Source organism: Chaetodon trifascialis, chromosome 5, assembly GCF_039877785.1.
Source record: "Chaetodon trifascialis isolate fChaTrf1 chromosome 5, fChaTrf1.hap1, whole genome shotgun sequence".
In the NCBI taxonomy this organism is placed as follows: domain Eukaryota; kingdom Metazoa; phylum Chordata; class Actinopteri; order Chaetodontiformes; family Chaetodontidae; genus Chaetodon; species Chaetodon trifascialis.
Genome location: NC_092060.1, coordinates 17,022,086 through 17,044,136, shown reverse-complemented (window position 1 = coordinate 17,044,136; position 22,051 = coordinate 17,022,086). Strand labels below are relative to the sequence as shown.

Genomic DNA, 22,051 nt, shown 5'->3' with positions numbered 1-22,051 from the left:
TTCTTCTTCTTCATCTTCTTCTTCTTCTTCTTCTTCTTCTTCTTCTTCTTCTTATTATTATTATTATTATTTGGTAGCAGTACTACTAGTAATATGTGATTAGACTCAGTACGATCTTGGTTTAAATCAGTAACATCATTATTTAATTACAGATTTATCTAAATTAGTGTTTTAAGTAAAACCTAACAACAGTTAGTGTCATCTCACAATTTCGTGAATAGATGACATTATCCTTAATGACTGAAAGCTCAATAAAGACAAAATTAAACCACAAAGAGCGAAACCTACCTCTCTACACACACCACTTTGTTGACTACTGAAGCTCTGTGCAGCTCAACAAATATGAAAGCAGCTTTTTGTATTGAAAAACGAAAGATGGCGGACACTTAATGAAGAGACAATGGTGCCATGATTTAAAAAAAGTATTAAATGCAAGCATAGTAGTCTAACCTCTAAAGGAGAGTCTGGTTCATCCAGGATGCTCTTCTCACTCTGCAGCCGCTGCATCGTCCCTGTTGAACTGGGGTCCATTATCAGCACGTTCTGACTACCAGCTCTGCCGAACTTACAGTCACTCTTTCTGGAGTCAGTCGTCCTGCACACCTCGTAATTGTACACGTGTGGGAGAGTCCCTGTCCCCAAAGTGTCTGAGTAACGTGGTGGATAATATGGAATGACAGGCAGACTGGAGTGATACAGGACGCGAGACTGTCTCCATCTGTAGATTTTCACTGATATAATAACCACCAAACACGTGATGAAGAGGAAGGAAACCACAGCCAAAGCCAGCACCAAGTAAAAAGTCAGATTGTCATTGTACTCCTTGTCGTGAGGAAAGTCAGTGAACTCCGACAGCACTTCAGGGAAGCTGTCCGCCACCGCCACGTTAACAATGACTGTAGCTGAACGAGAGGGCTGCCCGTTGTCCTCCACTATAACAGTCAGTCTTTGTTTGACTGCATCTTTATCAGTCACTTGGCGGATCGTTCTTATTTCTCCATTCTGTAAGCCCACTTCAAACAGCGCCCTGTCTGTGGCTTTCTGCAGTTTATAGGAGAGCCAGGCATTCTGTCCAGAGTCCACATCAACAGCCACCACTTTGGTCACCAGATAGCCCACATCTGCTGAACGAGGCACCATTTCAGCCACCACAGAGCCACCAGTCTGGACTGGGTACAGCACCTGAGGAGGGTTGTCGTTCTGGTCCTGGATCATTATTTTCACTGTCACGTTACTGCTGAGTGGAGGAGAGCCTCCATCCTGCGCTTTGACGCGGAAGTGGAAATCTTTGATCTGCTCGTAGTCGAAAGAGCGCACTGCATGGATGACTCCACTATCAGCACTGACCGACACATATGAGGAGACTGGCACTCCGTTAACAGAGGAGTCCTCCAGGATGTAAGAAACACGCGCATTCTGGTTCCAGTCAGCGTCTGTGGCTTTGACTGTGAATATAGAGAGACCTGGTGTGTTGTTTTCTACAATGTAGGCCTCATATGAGCTCCTCTCAAAGACAGGCGCGTTGTCATTGACATCAGAGATCTGTAAGGTGAGAGTGACGCTGCTGGAGAGGGAGGGCACTCCTTCATCAGAGCAGGTCACAGTGATGTTATATTGAGATGCTGTCTCTCTGTCCAGATCACTGTCTGTCACTAAAGTATAAAAGTTATTTGATGTGGACTTTATAGTCAAAGGAGTGTTATCGTTGATGAAACAGTGAACTTTACCGTTTTCATTTGAATCCGGGTCTTGGACGTTCATCATTGCTACAACAGTGCTCAGTTTAGAGTGTTCGGCTATCATGTTTGACTTCGACATTACATTAATCGTTGGTTTGTTGTCATTCATATCAACCACTTCAACTTTGACTTTACACGAATCTGTCAGTCCACCATCATCACTTGCACGTATGTTAATGTGGTAGTTCCGTGCATTTTCATAATCAATATTTCCAATCAATCTGATTTCACCACTGTCTTCGCTAATCTGAAACAGTGTATGGGCTTGATCTAAACTGTTTGTAATTGAATATTTTATTTTACCATTCATTCCATAATCTGCATCTGACGCGGTGACGCTGGTGACAGCCGTCCCTGCTGGGGCATTTTCAAAAACAGTGGCTGTGTATGTTGTCTGTGTAAAAACAGGCGCATTATCATTGACATCTAACACCGTGATGAAAATCCGAATTGTTCCTGACATTTGCGGCTCTCCTCCATCAAACGCTGTCAAAACTAAAGATACCAGCTCTTCCTTCTCTCTGTCGAGAGGCTTCTGTAAAATCATTTCAACCTTTTCTGTTCCATCACTTTGACTGTCCCGTTTTAATACAAAATTATCAGTAGGTTTAAGCTCGTATTTTTGCAGACCATTCTTGCCGACATCAAGGTCGATTGCTCTATCTAATATAAATTTTGCTCCAGTCACAGCAGATTCGCTGATTTTAAAACTGACTTCATTTTTTTCAAACGTGGGAGGATTGTCATTTATGTCCGTAATCTCGACTGTGACACTGTAGAACTCCATGGGGTTCTCCAAAATGATCTGAAAATGTAAAGCACAAGGCGTAGTCTGTCTGCAAATCGCTTCTCTGTCCATTCTGTCTTTGACTAGGAGGACTCCTCGTTCGTTATTTAGCTCGATGTAACCCGCGCTGTCTCCCGTATAAACGCGAGCTTTACCTGATTTCAGTCGTTTTACATCTAAACCCAAATCCTGTACAATATTACCTACTAAAGAGCCACTCGGCATTTCCTCGGGGATGGAGTAGCTGATTTGAGCGAGCGCTGAAGTGAGATGAAGGATCAGGGAAAACAACAGTACTTGCCGTCTCATTGTTCTGTCCGACATTTTCCTCGTGAAATTTAAGAAGACGAATTATGTTCCACGATGACCGGATATTTACGGTCCATTACATTTGATGACAAAAAAGTAAGAAGTGTTACTCCGCGATCGTCCACATCGGTAAAATAGAGCTTCTGCACTGGCGTCGTTTAAGTGTACGAGGACGTTACAACCCTGTGTCTGTCTTTCTTTCTCTGATATCATCATGATGGGGGAGGCTTTCTTCAAATCCACGGTGAAACAGCAACTCACTGGCCAACAGCGGCCCTAAGAGTTCACAGTAATGAACTACAGAAAACGCCGGCAGAGGAAAACAATACTGTACGCGAGATAATACAGTTGTGCACCAGATGAAAAGGCCAGTAAAAAAGCCGACAAACAACTACGAAACTGGATCATAGAGGCCTCACGTGACACTTCGGTTAAAGACGTCAATCATACATTTTCTTACGACACAGAAAGGAAATAAATGAAGTCATTGTGATATATGGAGGAGGAATTCATTTCAAATGTTTACTACTGCCACGAACATGTAGCGATAGATAGATAGATAGATAGATAGATAGATCGATAGATAGATAGATAGATAGATAGATAGATAGATAGATAGATAGATAGATAGATAGATAGATAGATAGATAGATAGATAGATAGATAGATAGATAGATAGGCTACGACTGTTTTTATAATTTCTGTGTCATCATACAGTTGCATCCAAAATAGATGTTAATCAATGTCAATCAATAATCATCTATCAATTATCAATCCCTGCATCACGGAACAAATACAGCAAAAGCGCACACACACACACACACACACACACACACACACACACACACACACACACACACACACACACACACACACACACACACACACACACACACACACACACACACACACACACACACACACACACACGCCCAGGGTGACAACAGAGACTCTGTCCATGGTGCTGATTACAAACTAGCGATACACAGCGCCTGGTACGGAATTTATCAGTCACAGAAAACATTCAAACAATTTACAGTTGAAATAAACCCAGATGACGAACCTCTAAAGGAGAGTCTGGTTCATCCAGGATGCTCTTCTCACTCTGCAGCCGCTGCATCGTCCCTGTTGAACTGGGGTCCATTATCAGCACGTTCTGACTACCAGCTCTGCCGAACTTACAGTCACTCTTTCTGGAGTCAGTCGTCCTGCACACCTCGTAATTGTACACGTGTGGGAGAGTCCCTGTCCCCAAAGTGTCTGAGTAACGTGGTGGATAATATGGAATCACAGGCAGACTGGAGTGATACAGGACGCGAGACTGTCTCCATCTGTAGATTTTCACTGATATAATAACCACCAAACACGTGATGAAGAGGAAGGAAACCACAGCCAAAGCCAGCACCAAGTAAAAAGTCAGATTGTCATTGTACTCCTTGTCGTGAGGAAAGTCAGTGAACTCCGACAGCACTTCAGGGAAGCTGTCCGCCACCGCCACGTTAACAATGACTGTAGCTGAACGAGAGGGCTGCCCGTTGTCCTCCACTATAACAGTCAGTCTTTGTTTGACTGCATCTTTATCAGTCACTTGGCGGATCGTTCTTATTTCTCCATTCTGTAAGCCCACTTCAAACAGCGCCCTGTCTGTGGCTTTCTGCAGTTTATAGGAGAGCCAGGCATTCTGTCCAGAGTCCACATCAACAGCCACCACTTTGGTCACCAGATAGCCCACATCTGCTGAACGAGGCACCATTTCAGCCACCACAGAGCCACCAGTCTGGACTGGGTACAGCACCTGAGGGGGGTTGTCGTTCTGGTCCTGGATCATTATTTTCACTGTCACGTTGCTGCTGAGTGGAGGAGAGCCTCCATCCTGCGCTTTGACGCGGAAGTGGAAATCTTTGATCTGCTCGTAGTCGAAAGAGCGCACTGCATGGATGACTCCACTATCAGCACTGACCGACACATATGAGGAGACTGGCACTCCGTTAACAGAGGAGTCCTCCAGGATGTAAGAAACACGCGCATTCTGGTTCCAGTCAGCGTCTGTGGCTTTGACTGTGAATATAGAGAGACCTGGTGTGTTGTTTTCTACAATGTAGGCCTCATATGAGCTCCTCTCAAAGACAGGCGCGTTGTCATTGACATCAGAGATCTGTAAGGTGAGAGTGACGCTGCTGGAGAGGGAGGGCACTCCTTCATCAGAGCAGGTCACAGTGATGTTATATTTGGTCGCGACCTCTCTGTCTAAGGCTAATTCTGTAACTAAAGTATAAAATCCATTTATTGTAGTATCTATTTTAAATGGAATATTAGTGTCGATATGACACTCTACCTTTCCATTATTCTCTGAATCTGGATCATTGATGCTCAACATGGCTATAACAGTGTTTGGAGGCGAGTCCTCTAATAATGATTCTGATTTAGAAACAATGTTAATATGAGGATTATTGTCATTTATATCGATAACATCAACTATTACTTTAGTGGAATCAGACAGTCCTCCACTGTCCACAGCTTCTATATCCATTTGATACATTTTTGCTTTTTCATAATCTATTTCACCGACTAGGATAATGTCACCAGTCTTCGTATCAATTTTAAATAGTTCAGATAAAAGACGGTTGTTGGTAGATATCAGATAAGAAACGTCTCGATTCGAGCCGATGTCTTTATCAGATGCACTTACAGTCGTTACGCTGGTGCCTTTTGGAGAATTTTCTTGTATTTTTGCTCTGTACAGCGGTTTAGCGAAGGTCGGTGCGTTGTCATTCGCATCTAATACACTGACAAATATCTGCATTGTCCCTGACATCTGCGGCTCTCCTCCATCTACAGCAGTCAACAACAGTGAGATGTATTCCTGCTTCTCTCGATCTAGAGGCTTCTGAAGAACCATCTCCACCTTTTTGCTTCCGTCTGCCTGATTTTCTAGTTTTAATGCAAAGTTATCAGTTGGAGTAAGTGAGTACTGTTGTAAACCATTCATCCCGATGTCGGAATCAATAGCTTTCTCTAATATGAATTTCGATCCTATCACAGCAGACTCGCTAATTTCAAAGCGTTTTTCTGCATTTGTAAAAGTGGGGGTGTTATCGTTTATGTCGGTAATCTCCACTGTTACACGAAACAATTCCATTGGATTTTCCAGAATGAGCTGGAAGTGTAAAGCACAAGGCGTCGTCTCTCCACATAAAGCCTCTCTGTCTATTCTCTCTTGGATGAGGAGGACTCCCCTTTCTTTATTCAGTCCGATGTATTCGACACTGGCTCCTGTATAGACACGAGCTTTGCCAGATTTTAGCCTTTTAAGATCTAAACCTAAATCATGCGCGATGTTACCAACTACAGATCCTTTGGTCATCTCTTCAGGTATCGAATAACTGACCTGGCCGAGCACGTAGCTGAGATGTAGGACCGAGACAAACAACAGTACTTGCCGTCTCATTGTTCTGTCGGAAGCAATTCCCTGCACCATTAAACCAAACGCATTCCGGATAAAGTCAGTGCGAAGGTAGGTCCTAAAAATGTCGTCCGAAATCCAACTATAGGAAGCAAAACAATATATCCAGTTATCCCGATCGTCGTAGGGATCCTAAAGGACCGTGTATTCTGTCTTTCTCCGAGTATGTCCAACGTATCGACAGGAATGGGGCGGACACACGCACACACACAAAAAAATAACATGGAGGGAAATCGGAACACGCTTGTCAACAGCGACCCTTTGAGTTGAAAGTGCAAATTACAAGTACCATCACAGAGCCAGCTGAATGCAAAGTCAGACTGCTAATCAAGCTGAACCAAAATGATAGACAATGTGACCATTAATTCAGCAAACGTATATTCTCCATGATAAACACATTGATAATAGTGTCCTCAGTTGGTTTGCAAACTAGTTCAAAGCTGTAATAACAAAATCGTGCTTTTGAATTGTAGAAAGAGCTGAAAGTATGAAGCAGAGTAAAAGATAAAAATAGAACACCTGGGTTAATTTCAACACAGCAGCGTTAAGCGCTGCTGTCCATGGTGCTGAATGGGAATGTCGCATACAATGAGCTTCTCAAGCATTTATATGTGGTCTGTTTTGAAGTGCTGATGAAAGCAACTGCCTTCTATAATGAGTGCAGATGTGTCATGACGTTGATTTGCATAAAAGTTAAACAGTGTCATTGTTACAGTTTTCTAACCTCTAGAGGAGAGTCTGGTTCATCCAGGATGCTCTTCTCACTCTGCAGCCGCTGCATCGTCCCTGTTGAACTGGGGTCCATTATCAGCACGTTCTGACTACCAGCTCTGCCGAACTTACAGTCACTCTTTCTGGAGTCAGTCGTCCTGCACACCTCGTAATTGTACACGTGTGGGAGAGTCCCTGTCCCCAAAGTGTCTGAGTAACGTGGTGGATAATATGGAATGACAGGCAGACTGGAGTGATACAGGACGCGAGACTGTCTCCATCTGTAGATTTTCACTGATATAATAACCACCAAACACGTGATGAAGAGGAAGGAAACCACAGCCAAAGCCAGCACCAAGTAAAAAGTCAGATTGTCATTGTACTCCTTGTCGTGAGGAAAGTCAGTGAACTCCGACAGCACTTCAGGGAAGCTGTCCGCCACCGCCACGTTAACAATGACTGTAGCTGAACGAGAGGGCTGCCCGTTGTCCTCCACTATAACAGTCAGTCTTTGTTTGATTGCATCTTTATCAGTCACTTGGCGGATCGTTCTTATTTCTCCATTCTGTAAGCCCACTTCAAACAGCGCTCTGTCTGTGGCTTTCTGCAGTTTATAGGAGAGCCAGGCATTCTGTCCAGAGTCCACATCAACAGCCACCACTTTGGTCACCAGATAGCCCACATCTGCTGAACGAGGCACCATTTCAGCCACCACAGAGCCACCAGTCTGGACTGGGTACAGCACCTGAGGGGGGTTGTCGTTCTGGTCCTGGATCATTATTTTCACTGTCACGTTGCTGCTGAGTGGAGGAGAGCCTCCATCCTGAGCTTTGACGCGGAAGTGGAAATCTTTGATCTGCTCGTAGTCAAAAGAGCGCACTGCATGGATGACTCCACTATCAGCACTGACCGACACATATGAGGAGACTGGCACTCCCTTAACAGAGGAGTCCTCCAGGATGTAAGAAACACGCGCATTCTGGTTCCAGTCAGCGTCTGTGGCTTTGACTGTGAATATAGAGAGACCTGGTGTGTTGTTTTCTACAATGTAGGCCTCATATGAGCTCCTCTCAAAGACAGGCGCGTTGTCATTGACATCAGAGATCTGTAAGGTGAGAGTGACGCTGCTGGAGAGGGAGGGCACTCCTTCATCAGAGCAGGTCACAGTGATGTTATACTCAGAGGCTCTCTCTCTGTCTAAATCACTATCAGTTACGAGGCTAAAGAATTTCTTCGATGTTGTTTTCATCAGAAATGGCATGTGTTCTTCGATATTACATGCGACTTTGCCATTTTCTCCCGAGTCAGGATCTTGAACATTAAATATTGTTACCACAGTTCCTGGGCTAGAATTTTCTGATATTGAATTCGTTTTAGACATTATATTAATAGTCGGGTGATTATCGTTCGTGTCGGTCACATCAACAATAATCTTACACGAATCAGTCAGTCCTCCATCGTCGCTTGCTTGTACGTGTATTTCATAGTGCTGCGCCTTTTCATAATCCAGGTTTCCAGATAAAGCTACCACACCATTTTCTTCGTCGATTTGAAACACAAGAGGGACATCGTCCAGCGTGTTTGTTATTGAATATGACACCTTTCCATTTGAACCTTCATCCGCATCTACAGCACTAACGGTGCTCAGAATTGTGCCCTTTGGAGCTGTCTCCGTCACCGTTACCCTGTACACTTCCTGCGTAAATACCGGGGCATTGTCATTTGCGTCTAACACTGAAATTTCTACTCGCATTGTTCCCGACAGCTGAGGGTCACCACCATCAATCGCTGTGAGAGTTAAAGAGAGGCGCTCTTGCGCCTCTCTGTCTAGATGTTTTTGCAAAACCATCTCCACCTTTTTACTCCCATCTTGCTGATTTTGGAGTTTTAGATGAAAATTGTCTGTCGGCTTTAGAGAATAACTCTGCAATCCGTTCACACCGACATCCAGATCCATAGCTCTCTCCAGCACAAATTTTGCTCCAATCACAGCCGACTCACTAATCTTAAATTTCATCTCATCCTTTTTGAAGCTGGGTGCATTATCGTTAATGTCATTTATTTCGATTGTAACTGTAAAGAACTCTATCGGGTTTTCGAGTGTAATCTGGAGATGTAAAGCGCAAGGTGTTGTCTGCCCACAGAGCGCCTCTCTGTCGATTCTCTCTTTCACAAGTAGGACTCCTCTGTCTTTATTCAGCTCCACGTATTCTGCATTGTCCTCCGTGTAAATGCGAGCTTTGCCTGACCTTAGTCTTTTCACATCCAATCCTAAATCTTGCGCTATGTTACCAACGAGCGAGCCTTTTGACATTTCCTCGGGAATAGAGTATGTGACCTGCCCGAACACTGAGCTGAGGGAGAAAAGCGAGATAAACAACAGTACTTGCCGTCTCATTGTTCGGTCCGACATTTTAGCTTCGACAAATACTGTAGATATAAAGTGATATTCCAAAGCGTTGAGGTCCCTCTATTTCAAAATGATCCGGAGAAGAAAAATGATTATCCTCGTGTTTCTTGAATCCGAGCTAAATAAAATCGCTGCGCGGTTTTCTCCCGGTCTCTGCAACGACGCCTGTGTTCTGCATGTGTGTCTCTTTCTCTGTTTGATATTATACATGATGGGGGAAGGCTCAACATTGACCAACAGCGGCCCTGAGAGTCCAAACACTAGCACTGCAGAAAACTGCACTATGCACGAGAGGAGGTCCAATATGAAGAACACAATACGACTTCCAGTCATTGCAAAATAAATACTAATTCAAAAAACTTACTCTTGAAGATGTTAAACAACGTAACTGCTCAATCAATCGGTATAATGTAAATAACAAATTAATTAGGAGTTCATTTGTTAAGCATGCTGTTTATCTACTCAAGAAAGAAGTCATCTTAGAGCAAAGAATGAATGGGTTTGTGGAGTTGATCAGAATAAGAAGTCAGAGATAAAATTACTTACAAAAATACTATTGTCTTACAAGGAAATGAGAGAAGAAATATATCATCAAACATGGGTAAATTATTGAAATGATTTGCAATTATCACAACTTGTTTGAAGTTAAGATGATAAACTGACGACTGGGAAGAATAATCCCACATGCTATTCTTCAGCAGCTCATAAATCTTATTTTCCAGAAGGAACTCTTTCTTGCTAATTTTAATCTTCTCAGCAATGACCAGTAAGATGATTAGTGAGGCGACTGAAAATGCTCACTTGCACTTGTTGTTTGACAGAGATTGAGAACAAACTGACTTATCATCTATGCAGAATGGAGACATTACTCTCTCATTTCCATTTGGTTTAGATCCACTTATGGGCTACCTGAATTGAAACTGACACTAAAGAGAAATTTAATAACAATTTTCTATTCACTGTCCAACAACTTTACTGTAACATAGATTTTAATTATTATTTTTATTTTTTTTATTTTACTGTTTTACTTCCCAGAGCTTTACCATGTCTAAAAATGGCTCATGAGATGAAGTGGTAGCAGAAAGAGGCACAGCAGAACAGCTAGGTGGACTGTAATGAGAGCAGATCACAGCAAGATAACTTTAAATCTACTGCTGCTGGCGTGTCTTTGCTAATGGCTAATAAATGGTCAACAAGAGCTGGCTAATGAAAACTACATCTACAACGAGGATGATGCTCGTGCCAATATGTTTACAGCTGCTCTTTTTACTGCACAAGTACAGCCAGTTCAATCTCATGCTAATAGGTTTTTCTGGTCCTGACAACAAGGTCACTAAAGAGGTCATAACAGACAATTTCACTGATGCCCCGAGAAGATCACTGGATAGCCTGTTGTTTGTGTTGGGCAACTTTAACACTCACACATCAGTGCTTCTCACACCATTTAACAGTATGCTGATGTGATTATTTGCCTGAGAAAATACCGACAAGTGGTGGAAGGGCAACTAAAATATGGAAAAGTAAAGCATGGGACGACCACACTGACTGTTTGGGGAGTATGTTAGACTCTCGTAAAATGCCACTTCAGTTAAAACACAGTATGTCTTCTGAACCACGAGTCTGAAGCAACAAAAGAGACCAAAGTATTTCTAGTAAAATACCATGAGATGTGAAGAACATAAACATTAAAATAATGGAAATAAATGCTAAAAATGTACCTTAACAGACATGGTAAAAACATTACCTGGACACAACTCTTCACCTGTTTTGCTGTGTGCTCCTCACTGGGTAGGGCTGTTCATAACAATGGTACTGAATGCACAATAACATGAACCAAGAACCCTGGTTTTTATAACAGAAGATGTTGCGGTGCTGCAATGTTGCAAATGCTGAATGAACAATAATACTTGTTTAGTAAGAAAGAATTTTTCAGATTAATAAACACAAGTCGTATGCATGCTGGTAGCAAATATTATGTTAAAATCCACAAAGGTGGGAAGAGCAGATAAAGAAGCAAACAACAAAAATAGCTCATGAATTAATCTAGTCAATCTTGAATTTACCCAAAGTCCCAAGTCAAAAGTTCTTTCACAAATGATACGCTCATGAAGGCAGATAACATTTGCTTTAATTCAAAATACTTTATCAAAGACCATGAGCGATAAAGTCGAGAAAATATAGGTATCAGCTGAATCTGGAGGTCGGCTTGAATGAAGCATTTTTGGAACAGTCTATCCCATCTACATCTGACACACTGACAAAAGTGGACAAGCGGGAGCTCAGTAGACCTTGTGTCACTTTGCTAACCTTTGCAACCAACAACTAAAATACTCACTGTAAGCTACCGGGTGATCGGCCAAGTATTCATACTATTTTCACATACCTTAATTATGACAAAGGCTGAGCTTACATGTCTAATGTTAAAAAAGACCAAAACTTAAATGTTGCACAACAAATAACTACATAGAGGTTCTATAAAATGATTCATATTTGAAGAAGTGGATATTGAACGTGTCTTTATAAAAGTATGATAGAAGGTAGGTTGTAAGAATGGAAAACAGCCAGAGTAAGAAAGGATAGTTGTATTATACTATGTTTCTAAGCTTTCCAAGAACTCCAAGCTCAGTGAGCAACACAATGAATGAATACATACATACAAAAAAAGGCTGTCAGAGGGTCTGATACAACACTTTTCGTCATTCTAAGAAACTGACCTCTAGAGGAGAGTCTGGTTCATCCAGGATGCTCTTCTCACTCTGCAGCCGCTGCATCGTCCCTGTTGAACTGGGGTCCATTATCAGCACGTTCTGACTACCAGCTCTGCCGAACTTACAGTCACTCTTTCTGGAGTCAGTCGTCCTGCACACCTCATAATTGTACACGTGCGGGAGAGTCCCTGTCCCCAAAGTGTCTGAGTAACGTGGTGGATAATATGGAATGACAGGCAGACTGGAGTGATACAGGACGCGAGACTGTCTCCATCTGTAGATTTTCACTGATATAATAACCACCAAACACGTGATGAAGAGGAAGGAAACCACAGCCAAAGCCAGCACCAAGTAAAAAGTCAGCTTGTCATTGTACTCCTTGTCGTGTGGAAAGTCAGTGAACTCCGACAGCACTTCAGGGAAGCTGTCCGCCACCGCCACGTTAACAATGACTGTAGCTGAACGAGAGGGCTGCCCGTTGTCCTCCACTATAACAGTCAGTCTTTGTTTGACTGCATCTTTATCAGTCACTTGGCGGATCGTTCTTATTTCTCCATTCTGTAAGCCCACTTCAAACAGCGCCCTGTCTGTGGCTTTCTGCAGTTTATAGGAGAGCCAGGCATTCTGTCCAGAGTCCACATCAACAGCCACCACTTTGGTCACCAGATAGCCCACATCTGCTGAACGAGGCACCATTTCAGCCACCACAGAGCCACCAGTCTGGACTGGGTACAGCACCTGAGGGGGGTTGTCGTTCTGGTCCTGGATCATTATTTTCACTGTCACGTTGCTGCTGAGTGGAGGAGAGCCTCCATCCTGCGCTTTGACGCGGAAGTGGAAATCTTTGATCTGCTCGTAGTCAAAAGAGCGCACTGCATGGATGACTCCACTATCAGCACTGACCGACACATATGAGGAGACTGGCACTCCGTTAACAGAGGAGTCCTCCAGGATGTAAGAAACACGCGCATTCTGGTTCCAGTCAGCGTCTGTGGCTTTGACTGTGAATATAGAGAGACCTGGTGTGTTGTTTTCGACAATGTAGGCCTCATATGAGCTCCTCTCAAAGACAGGCGCGTTGTCATTGACATCAGAGATCTGTAAGGTGAGAGTGACGCTGCTGGAGAGGGAGGGCACTCCTTCATCAGAGCAGGTCACAGTGATGTTATACTCAGAGGCTCTCTCTCTGTCTAAATCACTGTCTGTCACTAAACTATAGAAATCATTTGAAGACGTTGTAGTAGTAAATGGTATGTTGCCATTTATTCTGCAGTTCACTTGACCATTGTTACTTGAATCTGGGTCAAAGACACTGAACATAACTATAACTGTATTCTGAGGAGAGTTTTCTGGGATTGAATCAGATTTGGAGAGGATACTGATTACAGGCTGATTATCATTAATATCAATAACATCAACGATAATTTTACTGGAATCAGACAGACCACCACTGTCTGTAGCCTCAATGTCAATTTGGTAATTTTTGGCTTTTTCAAAGTCAACTGACCCAATTAATATTACTTCACCGTTTTCATTGATTGTAAATATGTCAGACACACTGTCCATCGTGGTGGACACTGAATAAGAAACCTCTCCGTGTGTTCCTTTATCTGCATCAGACGCGCTCACTGTTGTCAGTGTTGTTCCTTTCTGTGAATTTTCCGCTATGGCTGCCTTATAAACCGACTGCATAAAGACAGGAGCATTGTCGTTTGCATCGAGCACGGTCACATAAATCTTTACTGTACCAGACATCTGAGGTTCCCCTCCGTCTACAGCTGTTAACAACAATGATATTTGTTCCTCTTTCTCTCGATCTAACGGCTTGTGTAAGACCATTTCGACCTTTTTATTTCCATCCTCGTGACTTTGTATTTTCAGAACAAAATTATCTGTAGGCTTTAAGGTGTAATTTTTCAGGCCATTCGCGCCTATGTCTGCATCAATCGCTCTTTCTAACACAAATTTAGATCCCGTAACCGCAGATTCGCTGATTTCAAAACGTTTCTCGTCATTTTTAAAACTGGGGGTATTGTCATTGATGTCGGTAATCTCTACTGTTATCCGAAAAAGCTCCATTGGGTTTTCTAGAATAATCTGCAAATGTAAAGCACAAGGCGTCGTCTGCCTGCAGAGCGACTCTCTGTCGATTCTCTCTTTCACGAGGAGGACTCCCCTCTCTCTGCTCAGCTCGATATATTCTGCGCTGTCGCCCGTAAATATACGGGCTTTACCCGACTTGAGTCTTTTCACGTCCAGACCTAAATCCTGCGCGATGTTTCCCACGACAGAACCCTTTGCCATTTCCTCCGGAATAGAGTAGATAACCTGACTCAGAGCTGAATCGAGGGAGAGGATTGAGATGAAAAACAGTACTTGCCGTCCCATTGTTCTATCCACAGTTTACGTTGCGCCAAAAAAGGTGTCACACTCGGTCTCACAATAAAATTATTTCCATGTAAAAACAAACAAAGGAACACCGACAAAATCCACAAAACGTTAAGGCCAGTCTATCAGCTCAGTGATTCCATCTAAGAGGTCCGTGAACAGTGATATCTCCCCTTTTCTTTCTCTGAAAAAACAGCATCACATGGGAGGATCTGCTGCAAATCCTGACTACATCTGCAACATGTTGATCAACAGCGGCCCATGGAGTTCATAGAATGATACTGCAAGAAAATTAATCTAAAATAAGCTGGAATAGTTTAATAATACGTATGAAATATAATACTAATAAATAATTAGACACAAATAAAAATAATGAGACAAAGAATCTGCCGTCAATCCAAACATCACCTAATTGACATGTAATGTCGCTTCAAACAGAAACACTGTGTAAGAATAAACCAAGCAAGTAAAAGGACATCATTTCAACTGTTTGATAGGAGACAGAGAGAGAAAATGTGAAAGTGGGTTACTGCCTCTGTCCGAGGTTCTGAAATGACGTTGTTAGCGAGCAGACACACATTTAAACATGCAGCATTGACAAAACCAAAAGGGGATATTTCTAACCTCTAGAGGAGAGTCTGGTTCATCCAGGATGCTCTTCTCACTCTGCAGCCGCTGCATCGTCCCTGTTGAACTGGGGTCCATTATCAGCACGTTCTGACTACCAGCTCTGCCGAACTTACAGTCACTCTTTCTGGAGTCAGTCGTCCTGCACACCTCGTAATTGTACACGTGTGGGAGAGTCCCTGTCCCCAAAGTGTCTGAGTAACGTGGTGGATAATATGGAATCACAGGCAGACTGGAGTGATACAGGACGCGAGACTGTCGCCATCTGTAGATTTTCACTGATATAATAACCACCAAACACGTGATGAAGAGGAAGGAAACCACAGCCAAAGCCAGCACCAAGTAAAAAGTCAGATTGTCATTGTACTCCTTGTCGTGAGGAAAGTCAGTGAACTCCGACAGCACTTCAGGGAAGCTGTCCGCCACCGCCACGTTAACAATGACTGTAGCTGAACGAGAGGGCTGCCCGTTGTCCTCCACTATAACAGTCAGTCTTTGTTTGACTGCATCTTTATCAGTCACTTGGCGGATCGTTCTTATTTCTCCATTCTGTAAGCCCACTTCAAACAGCGCCCTGTCTGTGGCTTTCTGCAGTTTATAGGAGAGCCAGGCATTCTGTCCAGAGTCCACATCAACAGCCACCACTTTGGTCACCAGATAGCCCACATCTGCTGAACGAGGCACCATTTCAGCCACCACAGAGCCACCAGTCTGGACTGGGTACAGCACCTGAGGGGGGTTGTCGTTCTGGTCCTGGATCATTATTTTCACTGTCACGTTGCTGCTGAGAGGAGGAGAGCCTCCATCCTGCGTTTTGACGCGGAAGTGGAAATCTTTGATCTGCTCGTAGTCGAAAGAGCGCACTGCATGGATGACTCCACTATCAGCACTGACCGACACATATGAGGAGACTGGCACTCCGTTAACAGAGGAGTCCTCCAGGATGTAAGAAACACGCGCATTCTGGTTCCAGTCAGCGTCTGTGGCTTTGACTGTGAATATAGAGAGACCTGGTGTGTTGTTTTCTACAATGTAGGCCTCATATGAGCTCCTCTCAAAGACAGGCGCGTTGTCATTGACATCAGAGATCTGTAAGGTGAGAGTGACGCTGCTGGAGAGGGAGGGCACTCCTTCATCAGAGCAGGTCACAGTGATGTTATACTCAGACGCTGCCTCTCTGTCCAATTCACTGTTTGTCAGTATACTATAGAAACCATTCGATGTAGTTTCAATGACAAAAGGTACATTGCCACTCAAAAAACATCTAACCACTCCGTTGATATCAGAGTCAGCATCATGCACATTCATAACAGCGACAACTGTTTGAAAGGTGGAATCTTCCGGTATAGACTGTGTAGTTGACATCAAATCTATTACTGGAGAATTGTCATTCACATCAATAATGTCAAAAACTATTTTGCATGAGTCAGTGAGCCCACCTTGATCTCTAGCTTTAACATTTAATTGATAATGTTTTGATGTTTCGTAATCTATTTGGCCAATCAAACGTACCTCTCCACTTGTCCCGTGTATTTCAAATAAATCCAAAATTCCCTCCGTGTTACTGGAGATGGAGTATGTCACTAAACCATTCGTGCCTTGGTCTACATCAGTGGCTGTTACAGTCATTAACGACGCTCCCTTCTGAGAGTTTTCCATTAAACTGGCTTTATATGTTGACTGCGTAAACACCGGAGCATTGTCATTCGCATCTAAAACAGTTACGTGAATTTGCACTGTCCCTGAAAGCTGAGGTTCACCTCCGTCGACGGCTGTTAATGTAAGAGTCAACTGCTCTTCTTTCTCACGATCGAGAGGTTTCTCCAAGACCATCTGTACTTCTTTTTCTCCACCTGGGCTGTCGTTGAGTTTTAAAACGAAATTATCGGTTGGGTGAAGTGAATAGCTCTTGAGTCCATTTATTCCGACATCAGAATCTAACGCTTTCTCTAATTCAAATCTGGCCCCTCTAACAGATGCCTCGCTGATCTCAAATAACATATTATTCATTTTGAAAATGGGAGCGTTGTCGTTTATATCTGTTATTTCTACCGTAACGCGAAAGAACTCGATGGGATTTTCCAAAATGATTTGAAAATGTAAGGCACACGGGGTCGTTTGTTTGCATAACGCCTCTCTGTCTATTCTCTCCTTGATGAGGAGAAGCCCCTTTTCTTTATTCAACTCGATGTACTCAGCGCTGTTTCCAACATGCAATCGAGCTTTTCCTGTTTTCAGCCGTTTTAAATCTAAACCTAAATCTTGTGCTATGTTTCCGACCAACGAGCCTTTTGACATTTCCTCCGGAATAGAATAGCTGACCTGCCCAAGCACGGAACAGACAGAGAGCATCGAGAAAAACAATAGCACTTGCCGTCTCATTGTTTCGTTCAAGGTTTCTCTGCGATCACAACGAATCAAGAAAATACTCCACAAATAAGACCGTCGTATTCCACACGCTGGAGGACTAAGAATGAAGAAGCGTCAACAGAAAATGTCGATGAAAATATTTTCCAGCTCTTTCGGCCGTGCGCTGTGTTCTCGGGAACTCGGGCTGTTCATTGTGTCGATGTTGCTTCTCACAAATCTAAATGATCCGGGAGGTGCTACTGAAATCTGCAGTGAAACCACCACACACTGGCCAACAGCGTCCCTAAGAGTACAGAACACGACACTACACAAGACTGGCACAAGAAGGAGTCCAAGCAATGTTAGGCTGAAAAGTTAACCATAAAATGAAGATAAGTACAAAGAAGAAAATGGAAAAATAATAATAAACACAAGATAAATGAGGCCACTGCATGTAAACTACTTTACTTTTTGCTGCTGGAAAGAGATTAAAAACAAAAGCACACCACGATAATACTAAAAGTCTCTCTCTCTCTCTCTCTCTCACACGCGCGCGCGCGCGCACACACACACACACACACACACACACACACACACACACACACACACACACACACACACACACACACACACACACACACACACACACACACACACACACACACACACACACACACACACACACACACTTCTGTGTAACTTCAAGATGCTATTGAAGACAGGATAGGATCACTGGGCCTGTGCAGAAAGCCTGCATTGACCTAATGTAAGATCATTCAAAGTGCTGTCCGTGGTGCTGAAAGACAGACTCATTGAAAATCATCAGCGAAAACGAGTGTGCGTTTTTTAAATTGAAAATATACTATATATCAATATAGCTGCTTTGTAACGGGAGGCCTCACCTCTAGAGGAGAGTCTGGTTCATCCAGGATGCTCTTCTCACTCTGCAGCCGCTGCATCGTCCCTGTTGAACTGGGGTCCATTATCAGCACGTTCTGACTACCAGCTCTGCCGAACTTACAGTCACTCTTTCTGGAGTCAGTCGTCCTGCACACCTCGTAATTGTACACGTGTGGGAGAGTCCCTGTCCCCAAAGTGTCTGAGTAACGTGGCGGATAATATGGAATGACAGGCAGACTGGAGTGATACAGGACGCGAGACTGTCTCCATCTGTAGATTTTCACTGATATAATAACCACCAAACACGTGATGAAGAGGAAGGAAACCACAGCCAAAGCCAGCACCAAGTAAAAAGTCAGATTGTCATTGTACTCCTTGTCGTGAGGAAAGTCAGTGAACTCCGACAGCACTTCAGGGAAGCTGTCCGCCACCGCCACGTTAACAATGACTGTAGCTGAACGAGAGGGCTGCCCGTTGTCCTCCACTATAACAGTCAGTCTTTGTTTGACTGCATCTTTATCAGTCACTTGGCGGATCGTTCTTATTTCTCCACTCTGTAAGCCCACTTCAAACAGCGCCCTGTCTGTGGCTTTCTGCAGTTTATAGGAGAGCCAGGCATTCTGTCCAGAGTCCACATCAACAGCCACCACTTTGGTCACCAGATAGCCCACATCTGCTGAACGAGGCACCATTTCAGCCACCACAGAGCCACCAGTCTGGACTGGGTACAGCACCTGAGGGGGGTTGTCGTTCTGGTCCTGGATCATTATTTTCACTGTCACGTTGCTGCTGAGTGGAGGAGAGCCTCCATCCTGAGCTTTGACGCGGAAGTGGAAATCTTTGATCTGCTCGTAGTCAAAAGAGCGCACTGCATGGATGACTCCACTATCAGCACTGACCGACACATATGAGGAGACTGGCACTCCGTTAACAGAGGAGTCCTCCAGGATGTAAGAAACACGCGCATTCTGGTTCCAGTCAGCGTCTGTGGCTTTGACTGTGAATATAGAGAGACCTGGTGTGTTGTTTTCTACAATGTAGGCCTCATATGAGCTCCTCTCAAAGACAGGCGCGTTGTCATTGACATCAGAGATCTGTAAGGTGAGAGTGACGCTGCTGGAGAGGGAGGGCACTCCTTCATCAGAGCAGGTCACAGTGATGTTATACTCAGAGGCTCTCTCTCTGTCCAGATCACTGTCTGTCACTAAACTATAGAAATTATTTGTTGACGTTTTTAAAGTGAAAGGTATATTTTCACTAACAAAGCATTGTACTTTTCCGTTGTCTCCCGAGTCCTTGTCCTCAATATTTATCATTGTGACAACTGTATCGAGTTTGGCATCCTCTGAAATAACATTTGACTTTGACATAATGTTAATTTCAGGCTCGTTGTCATTCATGTCTTGTAAATCCACAAATAATTTGCACGAATCGGTGAGTCCTCCCTCATCACTAGCAAGTAAATTTATTTGATAGTTTCGAGATTCCTCAAAGTCAACATTTCCGATTAAAGTAACTTCACCGTTTTCCTCATTCACCTCAAAAACCTTCATGATGTCATCTAATGCATTCGTGATTGAATAGGTTATTTTCCCGTTAGAGCCTTCATCTGCATCTGAGGCTGTAACAGTAGCAACGACTGTTCCCTTTGGTGAATTCTCAGTAACTGTAGCCTTGTATGTTGGCTGTGTGAAAACGGGGGCATTATCATTGACGTCTAAAACTGTGATGATAATCAGCATTGTTCCTGACATCTGCGGCTCTCCTCCATCTACAGCCGTCAACACAAGAGATATCTGCTCTTGTTTCTCTCTGTCTAAAGGCTTCTGCAGCACCAGCTCGACATTTTTATTCCCATCAGCGTTATTGTGCAGTTTCAGAGCAAAATTATTAGTTGGTTTTAAGTCGTACCCATGAACACTATTAATTCCAACATCGAGATCCACAGCCCTTTCGAGCACAAATTTCGCTCCAGAGATGGCAGACTCGCTAATTTTGAATTTCATCTCACTTTTTGCAAAGGTTGGTGCATTGTCATTAATATCAGTGATCTGGACGGTTACAGTGTAAAATTCCATAGGATTCTCTAAAATAATCTGAAAATGTAAAGCGCATGGCGTCGTCTTTCTGCAGAGCGCCTCTCTGTCTATTCTCTCTTTAACAAGGAGCACTCCTCTTTCTCTGCTCAGCTCGATGTACTCGTCGCTGTCTCGGGTATAAATTCGTGCTTTACCAGATGCTAGACGTTTCGTTTGTAAACCTAAATCATGCGCTATATTTCCCACTAAAGATCCTTTCGCCATTTCCTCCGGAATCGTGTAGCTGACCTGCCCGAACACCGAGCCGACGGAGAGGAGAGAGATAAACAGCAGTACTTGCCTTGTCATTGTTCTACCCGAATTATTTCCGTGTGATTCAGAGTATTAACATCCCACAAAACTGATATCAATTCCAGGATCAAACGTCAATTTTAGCGCCTCCACAATCCACAAAATAGAAAGAAAGCCTCAAAGGTCGACGTCTTCTTTTCAAATATCCCACACGACTCCACTCTCCGTTCTTTTCTGCGCTGCTCTTTCTTTATTATGTCGATGTTACATGGGAGGTGCTGCTACAACCCAACTGTCTGCCGTCGACACTCTGGTCAACAGCGGCCCTAAGAGTTCACATGATAAAACTGCAGAAATCCAACACAAACCAAACTCTGCTCAGAAGACTTCCAAAAAACATGAAGATGAATGAAAGGGATCATAATTACATCGGTGGTGTGAACATAATCTCTATCCTATTATGATTATCCTCACAGCTAAGGTTGAATGTTTTTGCGGTCTCTTTTAAGTCACCTTAAGGATTTGATTTAGATGCTGTCACGTGTCAAATAATCAAACAATTTGATGAAAGGTATGAAACGATATACGGCTTCAGAACCTTGAAACGAGTTTGCCAGAAAACTGACTGATGTATAAACAGAAATCAGTACATAAAGTGGGGTCACTGAGTAGAGGTAAATCCAACCCCAGGGTACACACTCAGGGTCCTTGAGGCGCCAAATCCGCGAAACTTTCGGGCTGTTCCACTCTCAAACTGTCAAATGACTACAGGTATATGTAAATCCATATATGTGTCTTATCTGGTTTGTATTTATTGTTTCAAATGCAAGCCACTATTCCCTTCTTGATTTTGTAAAGTACAATTGTTCAATTAAAACATGGAAAGAGCAACTACAAGGAAAAAAAAAAAAAAAAAAAAAAAGTCCACATGTGAGGAACAAACCCACAGCTCTCAATAACATGTTTGGGTGTCATCAAGAAACCTAATATGTCGCAAAGTGATGATCCATTCATATGTATACCATTTGGACACTTGTGGCCTCTTGCACATAAGTTCTGATCACATGACCTCAGCTAAGGCAGTGAGGGTTTAGCATTTAAGGCCTGAGGGGAGACATTGTGATTGGGCCATAAAATAAACTAATAAAGCACTGGTAGCTGTCCCTTGTTCTAAAATTGGTCAAATCTGATTCATAACTGACATCAGCACACAAAACCTGTCACAATATCTGGATTAAGGTGCAAAAAATAACAATGTCCTCTGTGACTGATGTTCAAAACATCATATATGTGTTGCATTGAAACTTTGTCAGTGTCAGCTCAGAATATG

The 22,051-nt window shown here is 43.3% G+C and overlaps 7 protein-coding genes across 45 annotated transcripts in view; all 7 read right to left on the bottom strand.

Moving 5' to 3' along the window:
- The window catches only part of LOC139331585 (protocadherin gamma-C5-like), a 296,020-nt gene that overhangs the window by 74,318 nt on the left and 199,651 nt on the right, over positions 1-22,051 (bottom strand). For 2 of the 39 annotated variants that reach the window (XM_070963141.1, XM_070963163.1), the window contains exon 1: positions 451-3,296. The exons of the other annotated variants lie outside the window; for them this stretch is intronic. In XM_070963141.1, coding sequence (XP_070819242.1) covers positions 451-2,850 — 2,400 coding nt within the window. In that variant the 5' untranslated portion in view covers positions 2,851-3,296. Of the gene's footprint in view, positions 1-450; positions 3,297-22,051 lie in introns of those variants that run through there. 39 annotated transcript variants of the gene reach the window in all.
- Positions 1-22,051, bottom strand: part of LOC139331599 (protocadherin beta-16-like) — a 236,821-nt gene that overhangs the window by 28,452 nt on the left and 186,318 nt on the right. The window lies entirely within an intron of this gene.
- On the bottom strand, positions 3,869-6,313 carry LOC139331724 (protocadherin beta-16-like). The gene has a single exon (XM_070963354.1). It carries the CDS (start codon positions 6,311-6,313, stop codon positions 3,869-3,871), a length of 2,445 nt encoding a protein of 814 aa, XP_070819455.1.
- LOC139331605 (protocadherin beta-16-like) lies at positions 7,008-9,876 on the bottom strand. The gene has a single exon (XM_070963194.1). The coding sequence runs from the start codon at positions 9,420-9,422 to the stop codon at positions 7,008-7,010; it is 2,415 nt and encodes an 804-aa protein (XP_070819295.1). The 5' UTR covers positions 9,423-9,876.
- LOC139331606 (protocadherin beta-16-like) lies at positions 11,590-15,012 on the bottom strand. Its single transcript, XM_070963195.1, has one exon. It carries the CDS (start codon positions 14,513-14,515, stop codon positions 12,116-12,118), a length of 2,400 nt encoding a protein of 799 aa, XP_070819296.1. The 5' UTR covers positions 14,516-15,012; the 3' UTR covers positions 11,590-12,115.
- On the bottom strand, positions 15,024-17,919 carry LOC139331600 (protocadherin gamma-A7-like). The gene is made up of 2 exons (XM_070963189.1): positions 17,211-17,919; positions 15,024-15,923 (listed from the first exon to the last, which is right to left on the bottom strand). The coding sequence occupies exons 1-2, from the start codon at positions 17,522-17,524 to the stop codon at positions 15,077-15,079; spliced, it is 1,161 nt and encodes a 386-aa protein (XP_070819290.1). The 5' UTR covers positions 17,525-17,919; the 3' UTR covers positions 15,024-15,076.
- LOC139331321 (protocadherin beta-16-like) lies at positions 18,143-21,434 on the bottom strand. The gene has a single exon (XM_070962745.1). It carries the CDS (start codon positions 20,776-20,778, stop codon positions 18,361-18,363), a length of 2,418 nt encoding a protein of 805 aa, XP_070818846.1. The 5' UTR covers positions 20,779-21,434; the 3' UTR covers positions 18,143-18,360.